The sequence below is a fragment of the Cervus elaphus genome, chromosome 10 (assembly GCF_910594005.1).
Source record: "Cervus elaphus chromosome 10, mCerEla1.1, whole genome shotgun sequence".
Taxonomy (NCBI): domain Eukaryota; kingdom Metazoa; phylum Chordata; class Mammalia; order Artiodactyla; family Cervidae; genus Cervus; species Cervus elaphus.
In genome coordinates, this window is record NC_057824.1 from 47,883,575 (window position 1) to 47,902,596 (window position 19,022).

The 19,022-nt window shown below is 46.1% G+C and overlaps 1 protein-coding gene across 3 annotated transcripts in view; it reads right to left on the reverse strand.

The window, feature by feature from the left end:
- The window catches only part of STYXL1 (serine/threonine/tyrosine interacting like 1), a 27,908-nt gene continuing 8,886 nt past the window's right edge, over window positions 1-19,022 (reverse strand). For 2 of the 3 annotated variants that reach the window (XM_043915024.1, XM_043915023.1), the window contains exons 3-9: window positions 18,219-18,280; window positions 17,382-17,526; window positions 14,590-14,735; window positions 8,433-8,578; window positions 5,504-5,601; window positions 4,837-4,949; window positions 1-237 (exon numbers count right to left, since the gene is read on the reverse strand). In XM_043915024.1, coding sequence (XP_043770959.1) covers window positions 106-237; window positions 4,837-4,949; window positions 5,504-5,601; window positions 8,433-8,578; window positions 14,590-14,735; window positions 17,382-17,526; window positions 18,219-18,280 — 842 coding nt within the window. In that variant the 3' untranslated portion in view covers window positions 1-105. The remainder of the gene's footprint in view (window positions 238-4,836; window positions 4,950-5,503; window positions 5,602-8,432; window positions 8,579-14,589; window positions 14,736-17,381; window positions 17,527-18,218; window positions 18,281-19,022) is intronic. The other variant, XM_043915025.1, reaches the window with a different exon arrangement.

The following is a 19,022-nucleotide window of genomic DNA, read 5'->3' on the forward strand; positions in this document are numbered from 1 at the left end:
TCCAGGCAACAAAGGCCTTCTTATTCCTCGGTTACACACCCTGGCCGACTACCCACAAAAAGCCCCCAAGTCAGGTTCTTCTGGCCCCATAGCTGGACCACAGAATCAGTAGGGTGGATTCTGGATGTCCGTGACGATGTCTCCGAGGACAACCTTCTCCCACTCTGACAGCTGAGCCACCAAAGCCCGATTTGGGCGCATGTTGTTTTTACACTTCTTGAGGTAGGCCCAGGACCTCTGTGAACCAAGGAGAGAAAAGTAGAGTTCAGGGTTGGACCTGGGCCCCTTTCACCTTGAAGAGAGCCAGCTCAGGAGGAACAAGAGACACTTGCCCAGGGGCCAGCAGCATAGCTGCTTTGTCCAGCCCAGGGCAGGACAAAGAAACAGCAGCAGCCGGGGGTTAGACTAGGGCGTAGGGGTCAAGGGGCTGGCTCTGCCTTGGGCAAGCCCATCTGCACCTCTGCTACTGAATGCAGAGACAGAAGTCACTCCTCTGTCAGATGGCTGCGTGAAGGCTGAGAAAACATGTGAAGCCTACTGTGGAGGAGGAAGCACCATGCCCATGCCTGCCACCCAGTGCTGCCTCAAAAAGATTTGCATTGGATTTCCCTGGTGGTCCCGTGGTTAAGAATCCTCCCATCAAGGCAGGGGACACGGGTTTGACCTCTGGTCACAGAAGATTCCACATGCCTCAAAGCAACAAAGCCGGTGCACCATAGCTCCTGAAGCCTGCGTGCCCTAGAGCCCCTCTGTAGCAACACAAGAAGCCCCTGCAGTGAGAAGCCCACCCATGCACCACAACCGAGACTAAGCCCCACTCTCCGCACGTAGAGAAAGCCCTCAGGTAGCAACAAAGATCCAGCACAGCCCAAAAGGATATAAATAAATAAAAACAAAGGTTTGCATCGGAAGTGGGTAAATTAATGGAAAGAAGAAGAGAACTTCGGCAAATTCTCTGAAGAAGGAAAACTGAAGCTGCCTTCATTCAAGTGCCCATCCCAAAATACAGGAAAGGTTATCTCATGAAGGAAGGTCATCACCTGGTCTCCATCTGATGGAGGAAAAAGGCAAAAGGCAAAAGCGGTGCCTCAGCAGACTAGAACAGAAGGAAACCATCTCAACATAACAAAGGTCACATATCAAACAGGTCACATCATACTCAGCGGTCAAAGACTGAAAGCTTTTCCTCTGAGACTATGGGGAACAAGGCAAGGGTGCCCACTTCCACCACTTCTATTCAACATTGTACTGGAAGTCCTAGCTGGGGAAATTAGGAAAAAAGAAAAGAAAAGGCATCCAAATTGGAAAATACAAAGTTTTGCAGCTCTGTTTGCAGCTGATATGAACTTAAGAATTTCATATGTAAAAAACCTTAAAGAGTAAATACAAAAAAAAAAAAAACCACAAAAACAACCCACAACTGTTAGAATGTAACAAAGTTGCAGGATACAAAATCAGTTGTGTATCTAACTAACAATGAACAATCTGAAAAGGAAGTTAGGAAAATTTCATTTATGCTAGCATCAAAAGAATAAAATTCTTAGCAACAGGGACCAAAATGAGCAGGGGGTGGAAGAAAGGAAGAAGCTTCCAGAAGGTTGGGTAGTGGGGAGACAGTGAGTGAGTGGGCTTCAAAGCAGTGTGGAAGGCTTTGTGGCAGAAGTTACTATGGGGAAATGCTGAGAAAATATGAGGAAGGTGGGAGAAAGCAGAATAAGGTGTTCTCATCACAAGTAGAGAGATGAGTGCTGTTTTGATATGAAGCGTAGAGGTGGGGAAGTGGAATCCCTAATCTCCCACACGGGCCAAAAATTAACCTTTTAGATGCCAGATGGCGCAGGGCAAAGTTGCACAAATAGTAACCATGTGTTAACATATCTGGAGAACATGGTAATAAAAAGCATGTTCACAAGTGTGCATTTGCCTCTTTAAAAAAAAAAAAACCTCTCAAAAATGTATCAAGGGACATACCTTAACATAATAAAGACCATACATGACAAGCTGACAGCTAACATCATACTCAACGGTGAAAAGCTGAAAGCTTTTCTCTAAGATCAGAAACAAGACAAGGATGCCTACTCTTACCACATTTATTCAACATAGTTTTGCAAGTCCTAGACAGAGTAAGAAAAAGACATCCAAACCGGAAAGGAAGAAGTAAGACTGTCCCTCTTGGCATACAACATACTATATATAAAAACCCCAAAGACTTCACAAAGACACTGTTAGAATGAATAAACAAAGCAGTAAAGTTACAGGATACAAAATCAATATATAAAAATCAGCTGTGTTTCTATACACTGATAAAAAAAACTATCAGAAAGAGAAATTAAGAAAATAATCCCAATTGTGTCAAAAGGGTAAAATACCTAGAAATAAATTTAACAAGGAGATGAACTTGTACACTGAAAACCATGACAATGATGAAAGAAATTAAAGACACTAGTAAACAGAAAGATATTCCGTGCTCATGGATTGGAGGAATATTGTTAGAATGTCCATACCACCTAAAGCAATCTACAAACTGAACACAAACCCTATCAAAATCCCAATGGTATCTTTCAGAGAAATAGAACAAACAATCCTAAAATTTGTATGGAACAACAAGACTCCAAATAGCCAAAGCAATCTTGAGGAAGAAGAACAAAGCTGGAGGCATCATACTTCCTGGTTTCAAACTATATTGCAAAGCTATAGTAATAAAAACAGTATGATATTGGCATAAAATATAGACACATATATCAGTGGCTCAGAAGAGAACCCCCAGAAATAAGCCCATACATATATGGTCAATTTAGGATAAAGAAGCTAATAATATACAATGGTGAAAGAATGGTCTCTTCAATAAGTAGTGCTAGAAAACTGGACAGCCGCATGCAAAAGAATGAAACCTTTGGGAATTCCCTTGCAGTCCAGTGGTTAGGACTCTTTGCTTCCATTGCCGGGGGCCCAAGTTCAATCCCTGGTCAGGGAATTAAGATCCTGCAAGCCATGCAGCCAAAGGGAAAAAAAAAAAAGAATGAAATGGGACCACTATCTTACACCATACACAAAAGTCAATTCAAAGTGGATTAAAGGCTCGAATAGAAGACCTGAAACCATTAAATTCCTAGAAGAAAACACAGGCAGTAAACTCCTTGACATCAATTCGGTGGTGACTTTTAGGAATTGACACTCAAAGCAAAGGAAACAAAAGCAAAAATAAACAAGTGGAACTACATCAAAAAGCTTCTGCACAGCCAAGAAAACCATCAACAAATTAAAACGGCAATCTGGACTTCCCCAGTGGTCCAGTGGTTAAGGCTCCACACTTTCACTGCAGGTAGGCACAGGTTCAATCCCTGGTGGGGGTACTTAGATCCTGCATGCTGTGCAGTGCAGTCAGGAAAAAAAAAAAAAGATTACAAAGAAGCCTGTATATTGTCGCTTGCTTATTTAACTTACATGCAGAGTACATCATGTGAAATGCTGGACTGGATGAAGCACAAGCTGGAATCAAGATTGCAGGGAGAAATATCAACAACCTCAGATATGCAGATGACACCACCCTTATGGCAGAAAGCAAAGAGGAACTAAAGAGCTTTTTAATGAAAGTGAAAGAGGAGAGTGAAAAACCTGGCTTAAAACTCAACATTCAAACAACTAAGATCATGGCATCTGGTCCCATCACTTCATGGCAAATAGATGGGGAAACAATGAAAACAGTGACAGACTTTATTTTGGGGGGCTCCAAAATCACTGCAGATGGTGACTGCAGCAATGAAATTAAAAGATGCTTGCTCCTTGGAAGAAAAGTTATGACCAACCTAGATGGCATATTAGAAAGCAGAGACGTTACTTTACTGACAAAGGTCTATCTAGTCAAAGTTATGGTTTTTCCAGTAGTCATATACGGATGTGAGAATTGGACCATAAAGAAAGTTGAGCGCCAAAGAATTGATGCTTTTGAACTGTGGTGTTGGAGAAGACTCTTGAGAGTCCCTTGGACTGCAAGGAGATCCAACCAGTCCATCCTGAAGGAGATCAGTCCTGGGTGTTCACTGGAAGGACTGATGCTGAAGGTGAAACTCCAATACTTTGGCCACCTCATGTGAAGAGTTGACTCATTGGAAAAGACCCTGATGCTGGGAGGGATTGGGGGCAGGAGGAGAAGGGGACAACACAGGATGGGATGGTTGGATGGCATCACCGACTCGATGGACATGAGTTTGGGTAATCTCTGGGAGTTGGTGATGGACAGGGAGGCCTGGTGTGCTGCGGTTCATGGGGTCACAAAGAGCTGGACACGACTGAGTGACTGAACTGAGCTGAACAGAGAAGGAAAAGGCAACCTAAGAAGTGGGATAAAATATTTGCAAATCGTATAACTGATAATGGGTTAATACTCAAAATATATAAAGAACTCATACAACTCAACAGCAAAAAAAAAAAAAAAAAAAAAACCTAACAAAAAAAGTCCAAATAATCTGATTTTTTAAAGGGCTAAGATTCTGAATAGGTATTTTCCCAAAGAAGACATACAGATGGCCAACAGGTACACTGCAGTAGCCAAAACGCACCTCCCTTAGAGAACCCTGAAGAAACGCTAGTAGAGAGATGGGCAGCAGTGGGGGTCAAGCAGATGGTGCTGCTGGCCACAGCCTTGCCCAGCCTGGGTCCAGCCTGGTCCTCTAGCCCAGATCTTGGCACCCTGTCCTTGGGTGTGGAATGTTAGGTAAAGCCCTTGATCCTTCTCTCTCAACCCCTCACCATCAATTAATGTCCCGAGGCAGTGCTGGGGACCCATTCCTTTGAGGTGCAGTTCTGACTTCACCTCCTGGACCAGGGAATACATACCTTCAGGGTCTGCCCGTTCTGATGCATAAGGTAGGCCAGGATGGCCGCACAGCTGCGGCTGATGCCCAAGGTGGAGAAGACCAGGATGACGGAGTTGAGCTCCAGGTGAATGTCTGGGGAGGGAAGGAAAGGTGGAAGGCTGTGCGTGGCTCCTTTCCCTGAGGATCCTGAAGACGACTGGCCTCAGTGGATCCATGAGTAGGTTCAGAACCAGCACACCACGGTCTAGGCGGGTCACGTGACAGCTCTAGGATACTGTTTCGTTGCCTGGCAAATGATGCATTTAGCATCATCATACAAAGGCTTTCTCTGAGCTATCTGTGCTTCCTTCCCAGGAAGGTCGGCCACTGGCTGACTTCCCCAGGTGGGGATGGAAGGACCATACCCAACGGGCACCTGGGTGCTGACAGAGGCTGTGTAGCCTGGATGTGAACCACAACCAGGGAGCACTGGCTGTGGGGCTTGGGCACTCGAAGCCACCGTTTCTCCATCTGGAAAATGTGGTAACGGGATACTGCCTGCCTCACGAGGTTCTGCACTGTGCTTAGCCCTGCCCTTTTTCTCCTGAGAGCTGGGAGTCACCAGCAGCAATAGGTACGAGGCGCCATGGCCCCCTCTGCTCCCGGGGCACAGGCCGGTCGGGGCCTGGCTGAAGAATGCCCCTTACCAATGAAGTGACAGAGGAGGCGTAAAAAGGGTGTAATGCTTGCTTCCAGGGAATCTTCTATCTGGATGTGCAGAAGCCTGTCGGCGTCACCTACGAAACTAAACAGAAGAAAAGCACGTAATTAGGCAGACTCGCCCGGAGCCTGGCTGTGGTGTCCTTCATCCACAGCAACAGGACTGCAAGGGGAGGATGCTGGGCTGGCAGCAGGGAGATGGGGGCAAATAAATGACGCCCTCTCAGAAAAAGAGCACCTGCCTCAGAGGGGTGTTGTGTAGATTAAATCAACTCATCTATGTAAGGCATTTAGCAATCTGCTTGGCACCGTATTCAATAAACGGGATGTTGTTATTATTAACCAAACCTGGTGCTTTCCTGGAACACAGTGCAGATGGTGAGGATGGAAATATGTAATGAGTCTGCTGTGTTAAATGGAGGAAGCAAGACTGACAGAGAGTCAATTGACAAGACTGACGGACAGTGGTGGGGCTCCTGTTTTAGATAGGGTGGTCAGGGAAGGCTTTCCTGAGGAGGTGATATTGGGAAGAGGTTTAAAGGAGGTGACAGGACAAGCCAGGCGGTTATCTGAGGAAAGAGTGTTCCAGGTAGAGGAGAATCCAAGGGCAAAGGTTCCGAGGGCCAGGATATTTAGTATGCTTGAGAAACATCATGGGGATCAGAGTGGTGAGAGCTTTATGAACAAGGGAGAGAGAAGAGGGAGATGAGGCCTGTGGCCCGTTCAATGAGAAGAGGGAGCTTGGCACAATGCCTGGTGTGCAGTGAGCACTTGGTAAATGTTATTTATGAAGAACACGGCCTACTGGTCATTCACTGTGGCATGCAGAAAGGTGCAGTAGATTCAAGAATAAAAATATTCTGGTTTAGTTTCTGCATGAGCACTTGCTGTGACAAATACAAGCACAATTCACCATGCATGCATGCATTCATTCATTCATTCTGTCCATCCATCCTTCCCTTCCCCTTCCTCTCTTGCTCCCTCCCCACCTGACCACCCACCCACCATCCATTCATCCATCTATCCCCAACCATTCATTCTTTCCTCAGACACTTGCTCAATGCCTACAGTGTACCCGGCCTTGAGCTGGACCCTAGTGGACACAAGATAAATCAAATAGGGCCTCTCCCAGCTTCAAGGAGCTCTCACCCTGATGGGAGAGGTATACACACAAACAAATGGCTAATCCAATTGGCTAGGCTTTAGGATAAAGACCTACATGTGCTACTGAAAAGGAGGGGCCGGGCAAAGTCGAGGGAGCTGGGGAAAGCCTAACAATGGGGGAAACATCTGGAAGGAGGAGGTTGAAGGATACAAAGTTAACGTATAAAAATCAACTGGATTTCCACATACTAGCAACAATCAGAAATTTAAATTTTGTTTATTTATTTGGCTGCAGTGTGTAGCTTGCGAGATAGTTCCCTCACTGGGGACTGAACCCAAGGCCCTAGGAATGAAATGCCACGTCCGAACCACTGGGCCACCAGGGAAGTCACATGACTGTTGGCAGGATTCAGTTTCTCACAGGCTCTTGGACCGAGGGCCTCAGTTCATCACTAGCTGTTGGCTGAAAACCATCAGGCCTTTGCCATGCAGACCTGTCTCCAGAGGTCTGACAGCATGGTGGCTGACTTCCTTCAGTATGAGTGAGCAAGACACGGTAAGACAGAGGCCACAGTCTTTCTGTGACCCAATACCAGAAGTGACAGCCCATCACTTCTGCTTTATTCCATCCATTAATGCACCTCAGTAAATCTGGCCCAAATGCTGTGAATGGTAGGTGGTGGGGAGTCACCAGAAAGACTGCAAAGACATATTCCGTGTTTCCCTTTCGTTGATTTCTGTTGAGTCAGTCGTCAGTCTAATTACTGTTCCTTTGAAAGTCATGTCTTACTTACCTGCTTCTTTTCACTTCTCTCTCTCGTTCTCAGCAGTCTAAGTGCCTTGATGTGATTTTCTTTAGATTTATTGATTTTCATATGGTAATTTTTATTACCAGATGCCTCACCGAACTATTGTGTTATATAAATTCTCTCTGAGCTGAATTTTATTAGCTTTTGATTAGGAACTAGAGGAAGTGGAGGCCTTGGTGGTCGTGACTGGACATAGCTGGGAAGACACAGGCTGACAAGCAAGGCTGTAAAGAACTTTCCTGCTCCAAGAACAATGGTGAGTGTGTGTGTGTGTGTGTGTGTGTGTCCCTAGCATCAGGGAAAATCTGAGGCATAACAGTTGCTGTATCCAATGTTTGTGTCTTCCCAAAATTCATATGTTGAACCCTAATTCCCAAAGTGATGGTATTTGAAGGTGGGGCTTTGGGGAGATAATTAGCTCATGAGGGCAGAAATAGAAACCCTCATGAGTGGGATTAGTGCCCTTGTAAAAGGGACCCCTAGAGAGCTTTGCCCCTTCCGCCAGGTGAGGACACAGCAAGAAGAGTCCATCCGTGAACCAACAGCAAGACTTCATCAGACATGGAATCTGCCATCTTGGACTGCCCAGCCTCCACACCGTGAGAAAGCCCGTTGTTCGTAAGCCACTGGTCTGCAGTATTCTGTTCCAGCAGCCCAGGTGGACTAACAGAGGGGTCGCTTCTCAGAGGGCCTGAGACAGGAAAAGCAGGGTAAACGAGGATGACTTTGCATCAGAATGTCAAAGCACCAAAAAAGCGTTACTTTTGGTGAGATTTAAGTACTGGGTGTGGGACAAGTGTAGGGTCTCAGTCTGGGGCAGAGGATGCGATGCTCATGCCAGGAAGTCAAGCGCAGGGCTAGGAATAGATGAAAACAACACAGATCCCATTCCAGTGTATACTGACTCCTAAAAGCCCTTTCAATTCTATCAGTGCATGCCACTAGAGGTCTTATATAAATAAATAATACTAATATAAAAAAAATCAATGGTATTTCTACTTACAATGGCCCTGTCTCCATGGAGATGTTGACATGTGCATTGATTTTCAAATCCTTCTGAATTTTAGGGTCGCAGGCTTGCTTGAAATTTCCCAGGTAGATCCTGCCTGGCATTATCTCAATAGGGTATGGCTGGAAGGCATCCAGTTCCTGAGGAGGGGATGGAGAAAGCCTGCTGTCATAATAATCCCCAGAGAAGAAGCTGTTTTTGTTTTGTCTCTTGAAATGCGGCTCAGCAAACAAGCTTAGAAAGGCAATCTGGGATAGTGAATGAGACTAACCAAATGTTCACTGCAGCACAATTTACGTAGCCAGGACATGGAAGCAACCTAAGCGTCCAACATCAGAGGAATGGATGAAGAAGGTGTGGTGCATATATACAATGGAATATTACTCGGCCATAAAAAAGAATGAAGTAACGCTGTTTGCAGCAACAATGGATGGACCTAGAAATTATTATAACTAAGTGAAATAAGTCAGAGAAAGACAAACACTATATGGTATCACTTATATGTGGAATCTTAAAAATATGATACAAAAAAGCACACACATACACACAAAAAATCATATGACACAAATGAACTTACTTACAAGACAAAAACAGACTCACAGACTTTGAAAACAAACTTATGGTTATCAAAAGAGAAAGATGTAGGGGGAAGGATAAATAGGAGTTTGGGATTAACATACACACACTACAATATATAAAATAGATAATCAACAAGGACCTAATGAATAGCACAGGGAATTCTTTTCAGTATTCTATAATAACCTATACAGGAAAAGAATCTCAAAAAGAGTGGATATATGTATACAAATAACTGAGCCACTTTGCTGTACCCCTTTAACTAACACCACATCCACATTGTAAAGTGACTATATCCCAATATAAAATAAAATTTAATTTAAAAAATTATGTCAAAAAAATTAAAACCAAAACTACCATTTGATCCAGCAATCCTACTTTTGGTATATATCTGAAGGAAATGAAATGACCATCTTGAAGATATATCTGCACTCCACATGATCATTTGAGCATTATTCACAAAAGATACAGAAATGACCTAGAAGTCCATCAGTGGATGAATGATACAGAAAATATGGCATGTATATACAATGGAATACTGTTCAGCCATGAAAAAGAAGGAAATCTTGTCATTTGTGACCACATGAATGGAATTTGAGGGTGCTGTGCTGAGTGAATAAGTAAAAACAAAACAAAACAAAACATTGCATGATCTCACCCACATGTGGAACTCTGAAAAAGCAAAACTCGTGGTGTTTCCAGGGGCTGTGGGGGTGGGGAAGTGGGGAGATGTTAGCCAAGGTCATAAACCTCCAGATATAAGGCGAATCAGCTCCGGGGATCTAATGTACCGCATGGTGACTACAGTTAATAACACAGTATTATATACTTGAAATTTTAAGAAAAATTTCAAGAAAGCACATCTTAAATGTTCTCATCACTCACACACACATAAATGGTAATTGTGTGAGGTGATGGATGTGTTCATTTTACTATGGCAATCATCTTGCAACATATGAAGTGAAAGTGAAAGTGTTAGTTGCTCAGTCCTGTCCGACTCTGTGGGACCCCATGGACTGTAGCCCCTCCAGGCTCCTTTGTCTACGGGATTCTCCAGGCAAGATTACTGGAGTGGGTAGTCATTCTCTTCTCCAGGAGATCTCCCTGACCCAGAGATCAAACCCGGGTCTCCCGCATGTCAGGCAGATTCTTTACCATCTGAGCCACCAGGGAAACTGCAACATATATGTGTATCAAATCATCTTGTATGCCTTAAACTTACACAGTCTTATATGTCAATTATACCTCAATAAAGCTGGGGGGTGGATTATAAAGTTTGAGTGTTTCCAAGGAAAGATTATTACAGCACCCATCAGGTGGTTAGAAATAATTATTAATAAAAATATTAATAAAAATAATTATTAAACAATTATTAATGAGACTTATAAACAAGTTGGAAAACAGTCAGAGAAGCACACCAGTCTAAGATTGTTCTCAAAGCATGCCTCCAGAACTAATGAAAATTTCTCTAATGGTTCCTTGGGTGACCTCTTGTAGTTCAGATGTCTGTAACAAAACAGTGGATACTTGTTTATTGTTGGCATAGACTGAAAACTTACTTGTTATATTTAGTAAAATAAAACCTAGGCATAACCTCAAAAGAAAAAAAGAAAAAGAAACCCACTAACATTGTATAAACTGACGTTTATAGAATATGACCTGGTGGTAGCAGTTGTTCAGTTGCTGAGTTGTGTCTGACTCTTTGGACCCCATAGACTGCAGCTCGCCAGGCTTCCCTGTCCTTCACCATCTCCCAGAGTTTGCTCAGACCCATGTCCATTGAGTCAGTGATGCTATCTAGCCATCTCATCCTCGGCTTCCCTCTTCTCCTTTTGCCTTCAATCTTTCTCAGCATCAGGGTCTTTTCCAATGAGTTGGCTGTTTGCATCATTGGCCAAAGTAGAGGAGCTTCCGCTTCAGCATCAAATTTGGGAAACTCAGCAGTGGCCACAGGACTGAAAAAAGGTCAGTTTTCATTCCAATCCCAAAGCAGGGCAATGCCAAAGAATGTTCAAACTGTTTAGAAACCCCCTTTTTTCCATCAGTTTTCCATAGGAAATGCTAACCAATATACTTTCAAAGGTCAAACCAGTTCTAAACCACCTCTGGCTCCAAGGTCGACCCAGAAACAACACCTTAAGTACCTCAAGCTAGTGTGCAGTCCACCTGAGCCTTCCAGCGCCTTCTGGTTTCAGCACACCTCCCCTCCCAGTGAACCCACCAACAGCCCACATTCCTCCAAAACTGTCAACCTCAAAAGCTTTTTTATCAACTAGCAGACACCACTCCAAGTCAACCTTCAAGTTTGTGAGACATTCGGCCCTTCCATGTGCAGGCAGGCAGGCAGGCCCACTACCCACAAATGTGACCCAGAGCGCTCCCCAGGGTTCAGGGTGACCACTCCCTCAGGACGCCCAGCTGGCTGCAGCCAAGTGAACTCCTCCTGGTTTCATGTGGAAAATCTCACTCAATCTCACCACAAATCTGTCAAGGCTCTTCCTGATGCTTTCAAACCAGCTTCCTTTCCCGGTGGTTTTAAGGGCCGTGGGGGAGCGGGTGTGACATGCTCTGCTCTAAACAGCTACTGCCGGTTAATTCTAGAGGACACAGATTTGACAACCATGTCGACAAATGTAAAAGAAATTGGTATCACAAACTAACGTGTCCAAATTGAGCCCACTGCCCAATTATGGTTACAGTCCATGGGGTCACAAATAGTCAGACATGACTTAGCGACTAAACAATAACAACATACAAAACAGGAAATTAGAAGTCACTCAGTCTAAAGTAGAGGAGCCATCTCAGAGTCCAAACTCTGTGCCTCCATCCCCCTGAGTTTCTTGGGGAGCAGCAGAGACACTGCTGCTTCACGTGTCAGAACACGTAACAGGAACAGAGTGGGGCTTTCACTCTTGCTCCTGAATTAGTAACAAAGGTCCCAAAGTAGGGAGAAGCCAATCTAGGAATGTACATCTTACGAGGGCCTCGAACAAGCAGCATAGAATTCACCTGTCCAGGCCATACTAGATACCACCAGCCACCGCCCTATCCCTCTTCCCAAACTACTTTAAAACTGGGGCAAGGACCAGTCTCAGGTGTATACATGTCAAAAGTGACCAAATTGTACATCCTAAATATGTGCTGTTTAACCTATGCCAATTCCACCTTCCTAAAACTTTAAAAGAAAAATAAAGGGGCTTCCCTGGTGATCCAGTGGTTAAGAATCTGCCTGCCATTGCAGACGACAAGGGTTCGATCCCTGGTCTGGGAAGATCCCACATGCCACAGGGTAACTAAGCCCATGCACTGCAACTCCTGAAGCCTGCACACCTAGAGCCCGTGCTCCGCAAAAAGAGAAGCCGCTGCAACGAGAAGCCCGAGCACCTCGACAAGAGTAGCCCCTGCTCTCCGCGACTAGGGAGAGCCCATGCACAGCAACGAAGACCCAGTGCAGCCAAAAATGAATAAATATTTTTTAAAAAAGAAAAAGAAAGAAGGTGAGTTATGAGCATGTGATGTTTGCAGACAAGAAAGACCCCCTCTCGTCACTGCAAAGCCAGTAAGGACGCTCCTCTGGGAGCAAAGAGGGGTGCCTGGAGGGACCCGGGAAGACCGCTGTACAGCTGCTGAGCTAAGAATCACAGCTCAGCAGAAGAAGGTGAGGAAGCCCCCTGGAGAGCGTCACACGTATACCCTGAGTTTGGGGACAGGTATGACCCCAGGTGTGGGTCCCTGCCTTTTCACACGGGCTGGCGGGAGCAGCCATGCCAGCAAGGCCAGGAGCAGCCTCATCCCCACCGTCACACCCTCCGGGGGCTCATTCTGGACTTCGGGTGAAGGAATGTGGATGGGGTGGGAGGTCGTGAGCTCCCAAGGGAAGGGAAGGGACCTGGGGGGTATGCCTGTCAGGAATTCTCGGCTGGCTCTCTCTGAAGGATCCCTGGTAACAGATGGAAAGGAAACCAGCTTCAAAGGCCGTCATCTGTGGCACACAGAACCAGGCAGGGCAGAGTGAGAAGAGGGCACATCCCCACCACTGATAAGCAGCCAGTCACACAAGACAGGACCCACACGGACCCCCAGCACCAAAGGGACCAGGACCAGAAGAGGAGAAGTAAGCAGGTATCCCTGAAGCTACCCTACACTCCTCCCCACTCCCAGTCCCCACCCCCAGACAATGGAAGGCTGCCCAGCTCCGCGAAGGGAGAGGAAAGAAGACCTGAGTTAAGACTAGAACGTTAAACTAGCCTAGCTTGTACTGGTCTGTTTTATTCCCTTTTAAAAAATTATTTCAAAAATACACTAAAGTAGAGAAAATAATGTAAAAAACTCCTGGATCTATCACCTTTCAGCAAACATTCATTATCAACTAATGGCCCATTTCGTTTCATATATGCCTCCAACTTCCCGACCCTCCCCAGATTATTTTGAAGGAAATTCTAGACATCATGTTATTTAAGTATAAATATCTCATTATGTATCTCTAAAAGATAAAGACTCATGTTTTCAGAAACATAGCCATAATAATGTCATCACAACCTAAAAAAATATGTAACAATAATTCCTTGTTGTTGTTCAGTCGCTCAGTCCTGTCCGACTCTTTGTGACCCCATGGACTGCAGCACACCAGGCTTCCCTGTCCATCACCAATTCCCGGAGCTTGCTCAGACTCATGTCCACCGAGTCGGTGATGCCATCCAACCCTCTCACCCTCTGTCGTCCCCTTCTCCTCTTGCCCTCAATCTTTCCCAGCATCAGGGTCTTTTCCAATGAGTCAGCTCTTCGCATCAGGTGGAATTCCTTACTATCACCAAATTCCAGTTCATAAGCACATTTCTCCAGTTGTTTTATAATATGATGAAACTGAAATTTTTCATAACCGAGAGTGGTCTGAAAGTATGGAATCGGCCCATGATGTTGCCCACGGCAAGAATGAGAGCACAGCTGAAGTAATTGCTGGAAAGAATGAAACCCCTGCAGGTTCACATTCCATTTCATTCCTGACTCTTCAAGAAACCAGATGCTGTAAAATTCCCCCCAGGACGGCCCCTGTCTGCCTGTGACTGCCCCCCAGTGCTCACCTTACTCACCCTCTGGTTTGGCTCCGGACACCTTGTGTAACACCTTGGCCACACCTTGTTATAACCCTTGCCTCCCCCATCAGACAAAGGACTCCTTGTAGGCAGGGGCTGCTACCTCGCCCTTTCGTTGTATCCTCTGGACCCAGCCAGGGTCTGTGAGGCCAGACGGCTAAGGATGGCCCTGCCTGGGTGGTTTTGACCATGACCCATCACCCAGAACCCCCCGCCGCGGATCCCTGCTCTCTCAACTGGCCTCATCGATGAAACACCACGCTGGCTTCTGCCTCCATCTGGCACTTATAAATTCATCACACTGGACTGGACTGGACCTCCTGGCTGCCCGAGTTCATTCCCAAGTCATCGTCAACATCTCTTCCATCATTTCCACATCATCTGTCCCCTCCCCTTTCTCCAGCCCTGCCCCCTACCCCTTCGGTCCCCAGGGAAAGGCCACGCTCCCACCCGGGCCTGCCTGTGCTCAGTGCCCAGCTTACCTGAGGCATCCAGATGATCTTCTGTGTCCGGAAGAAGTGGTACATGGCCGAGAAGTGCTCGTAGCCTCCTCTCAGGATAAGGACGGGGTGGCGGGTGAGGTGGGTTAGGGTTCTGCCACACTCCACAGCCGCTCCAAGCACTATTCCTAAGAGCAGAGACCAAAGAGACAACTGTCCCCTGTGTGCTCACTGTTTGCCTGGAGGCCCAGTGGACAGGCACTCCACTCTGAAACACAATTATCGAGGAAACTGAACGAATATAAACAGAGATGAAAGCTACAACTAAAATTTAAAAAGCAATTCACCGCCAAGTAAGCTGATCTTTGTAAATGCCAAGATTTCATTTTCGTTTCCATATTGTTGCAAGGAAGGACGATCCAACATAAGTGAAATGCATATGTGTATATGAAAGTGAAAGTCACTTGGTTGTGTCCAACTCTTTGCGACCGCATGGACTATACAGTTCATGGAATGCTCCCGGCCAACATATTGGAGTGGGTAGCCTTTCCCTTCTCCAGGGGATCTTCCCAAGCCAGGGATCGAACCCAGGTCTCCCACATTGCAGGTGGATTGTTTACCAGCTGAGCCACGTATGTGTATATACAATATCATAAGTGATACCACACAATTCATCTATTTAAAGTATAGAAATTAATGTTTTTAATATATTCGCGGTTGTGTAACCATCACTGCAGTCAATTTCAGAACATTTTAATCACCTCCAAAAGAAACCATGTACCATTTAGAGGGTTTCATTTCTCACTTCCCTGAAAACATTCAGTTCTAGGCAACCACTAACCTAATTTCTTATGGATTGACCTATTCTGGACATTTTATAGAAATGGAATTATACAAATGTGGTGTTTTGTGTCTGGTTTCTTTCACTGGGCATGATGTTGTCAAAGTTCATCTATGTTGCAGCAAGTGTCAGCACGCCATCCTTTTTCATAGCTGAATAATATTCCTCTGCATGGCTCTCCATCTTTGGTTTATCCACTGATCTGTGGATGAATATTTCAGGTGTTTCCATTTTTGTGGCTATTATAAGACTGCCAGGAACACCCATGTACAAGGTTTTACATGCACATGTTTAATTTCTCTCTGGTATATACTGTGGACAAAGAATGTTGCTTGCCATATCAGTAAACAAAGAACATTGTGGCCATCAAGCCATTGGCCACTGCAGTTGTTCCTGACTGTGCAATCTTCCCTGAGTAAGCAAATTATAAGTGTGTGGTTTTGGGGGTTTGTTCTGTGATTGTGATTTCTTTCCGAGTGAGGATGGCAGCTCCACAGTACCAAAGTGAGGTCAGGTAGAGCACAGAGGGGATTGTTTTTAGCGACCACCATTCCTAGGACTTCAGGGTTCAGCCGACAATCCTAGGATTGCAGACCAGGGATGAGTGTAGAGAAGAGGGGACAATTTCCTGGCTAAGGACCTCCTGAGAAAACTAGTTTTATTACAGGTAGAAGCCTAACGCCACCCAGTGGCCACTGGTATGAATGCCCAGCCCAAGGAACTCATCCACCCATATCAGTCACTGAGCCAGCAAGCAGCAGCAATGTGTGGCCAGCTCAAAGCAGGCGCTGAAGGGAGAATGCAGTGGAGCCTCAGTGAAGCAGACTGGGACTGGCCACGGCCCAGCTCAAGGATGCAGTGACTGCACTGTTCTCCAGGATTCAGGCCGTGGGAGACCAGACACAGCCCAGGCTTGAATCCTGGCCCCACCACTTACTAGGTGTGGTGGTTTAAAAACTTTTCCCACAAATGCTTTCAAATGCCTCCCTTTAGTTTAATTCCCCTCTCCTTGAGGGTAGGCTGTTCTCAGCGACTCGCTTCTAATGAACTTGCTTCTAGTATTCCCGTCTCAAGACCAGGTCATAAATAGGTGTGTGGCTGTCCCCTTCTCTCCCTCTGTCTTGGCCCACTCTCTCTGGGGAAAGCAGCTGCCCTGTCATGAGGCCGTCTAAGCAGCCCTCTGCGCAAGTCCACGCAGTGAGGAACGCAGGACTCCTAGCTATCCCCACGGGAGTGACTATCTCGGAGGCACATCGTCCTGGCCCCATCTCACCTTCACGGGACAGCAGTCTGGCTGACATCATGTCTACAGCCTCAGGACAGGTGAGAACCTCCCAGCTAAGTGCTCCCGAATTCCACAGAAACAAACAGACAACTAATGATTATGGTATTAAACTACTGAGTTTGGGAGTAATTTGTTACACAGCAGTAGAAACCCACGGTCCCAAACATGGGGAACAAGTTATTTCACCCTCCTGGACTCCAATTTCTTCCTCTATAAAATGGAGACATTACTTACTAGGAGCCAACTCTCCACGGTCTTTCATGTCTCTACATGTCCTTTGAACCAAGGCACTGACTTTTCAAGGATATCTATAATAAACAGCCTTGGATGATAGAGACAGTTCCTCCCTCCAGAATCAAGGGCAGGCAGGCGGTCTGCATGTTTGTTAGAAAAGATTTAGGCCCCCTAAGCTCAGAGTTCTTGAACAATACCACCCACTGCTTTCTGGCTACTTCCATTGCTCTGAGAAATAAAGTCTTTTATCTATGACCCAGGATCCTCAGGTCTTGCGCCAGCATCCATGAAACCACGGCAGGCTCGCTTGTCACCTTGCAAAGAAGGAAACATCCCAGACCCTTCCCACGTTGGTTCTGACTCTGCCATTCCCATAGGGCTGTTCTACAGAGATGGCCCAGGCAGAGCTCCCGGCATGTGGCAAAAGCGCTCAATAACTTAACTCTTATTCTTGCTGCTCTGGTAAAGACTCACTGTGCTTGCCATCGTCAGCGTTGTCATCGTCACTGCTTTCGTCTTTCAGCATTAGCTCCAGGGAGATGGTGCTGTTATCGTATACCACACAGTATTCCACACACTCCAGATCCACAGACTCCGGGATTAGATATTTGCCTGCCCTCTAAAGAAACCACCGGAGAAGCCTGTTGGCGGGTGGGTTAGGCTAAGCCCACACGCCCTGCACTCCACCACCGGGAGGAGCCAAGGTGGGACAGCGCCCCCTTCCTTGACCACACACAGGCCCGGAAGCCCTGAGAGTGGACCAGAGAGGCTGCCATGTTCCAAGAGTCTTCCACACCCACAGTCCCTCCTGGAGAAGCTGTCCACGGCTGATTGGACCAGAGATGATAGCCTTCCCAAAGAACAGTGGTCTAGTGACCAGCCCACAGCCGATTAGGAGCCCTGGCACAAGTGCTGAGAGAGTAGCCGTGGCTGCCTGAACTACTGACATCCTCTGCAGAAGGGTGTGGGCGATGGAGACCAAATCCAAAATCTGCCATGAAGAGGGTAGTAAGCAGACAGGCTTGAATGGACAAAAGTCACAACCCTGGGGTCCGTAACATTGCCTGGCACATCAAAGAATTAAATCAACATTTGCTTAATGAAGCTGTTGACCATGGAGGACAGGGAGAAACCTCAGGGAGTGTGTGACACTGTCAGAGACCCTCGTGGTGGATGCATGGGGTCCTGCCTCTGCCGCCCACAGTGTCCAGTAGGAGGTGCCGCCTCCTGGACCTCGGATAAAATCTCCCATTCTTCCAGCCCTCCAGTAAGGTAGCCCGTCTGCCCCACATTCGGACTCTGTCGGTATACCTTCTTCACGAGGAGGGCTGTAATCACGTGGCTTTCATCATACTCCCGCTTGGACCGCACATCTGAAAAGGAAAAGTATCGAATGAGTAACTGCTTTTGCAAAGGAACACGTGACCAACGAGAGCATTAAAATATGTTAAAGTAAAATGATGAGCCAGAAACAGAGAAAATAGCTCTAATACAAATAACTAACAAAATCTTGTATCCAAAATTTATAAAGAACTTACAAATCAATGGGGGAAAAAAAAATACAGACATCTGAAGACATCTTTACCTTCAGAAACAGCTCAAGAGTACATCCAAATGGACTCCTGCCTTTGTGAAGTGTCTGCCTGAGGACACTCAAGGCCGCCAAAGAACTTACTGCTTGCTCCAGCTGACACCTGAAGACAGGGCCCCTGTCCCCCACCTCTGAGGAGGGTAAGAGCCTAATTTCGATAAGCACCAGTTAGCAAGCCCCCTTGGGTTTCACATGGTCCAACTCCCAACCCAGTTTGTAGTTTTTCACTTCCCTGACTCTGAGCCCCACGTTCCCCTTCTCTACTCCTTCACTCTCCATCTCAAAGGCCTCTGTGCAAACCGGAGTCCTGTTCACTCTGGGCTCTTCCCTGTTGCAATAGTGCACTACCGATTAAATTCTGCTTCCCCTTTGTTTATCTTTAACATGATCTAATAACAAAAATGAACCAGCTACACTCTAGCTCCAGGCAACAACATAAGTGAATCTTCATCGCATAGTCTTGAGCAAAGGTCAGAGACATGGTCTATCTGGCTTAAAAACAAGTGAAACTGGGACTTCCCTGG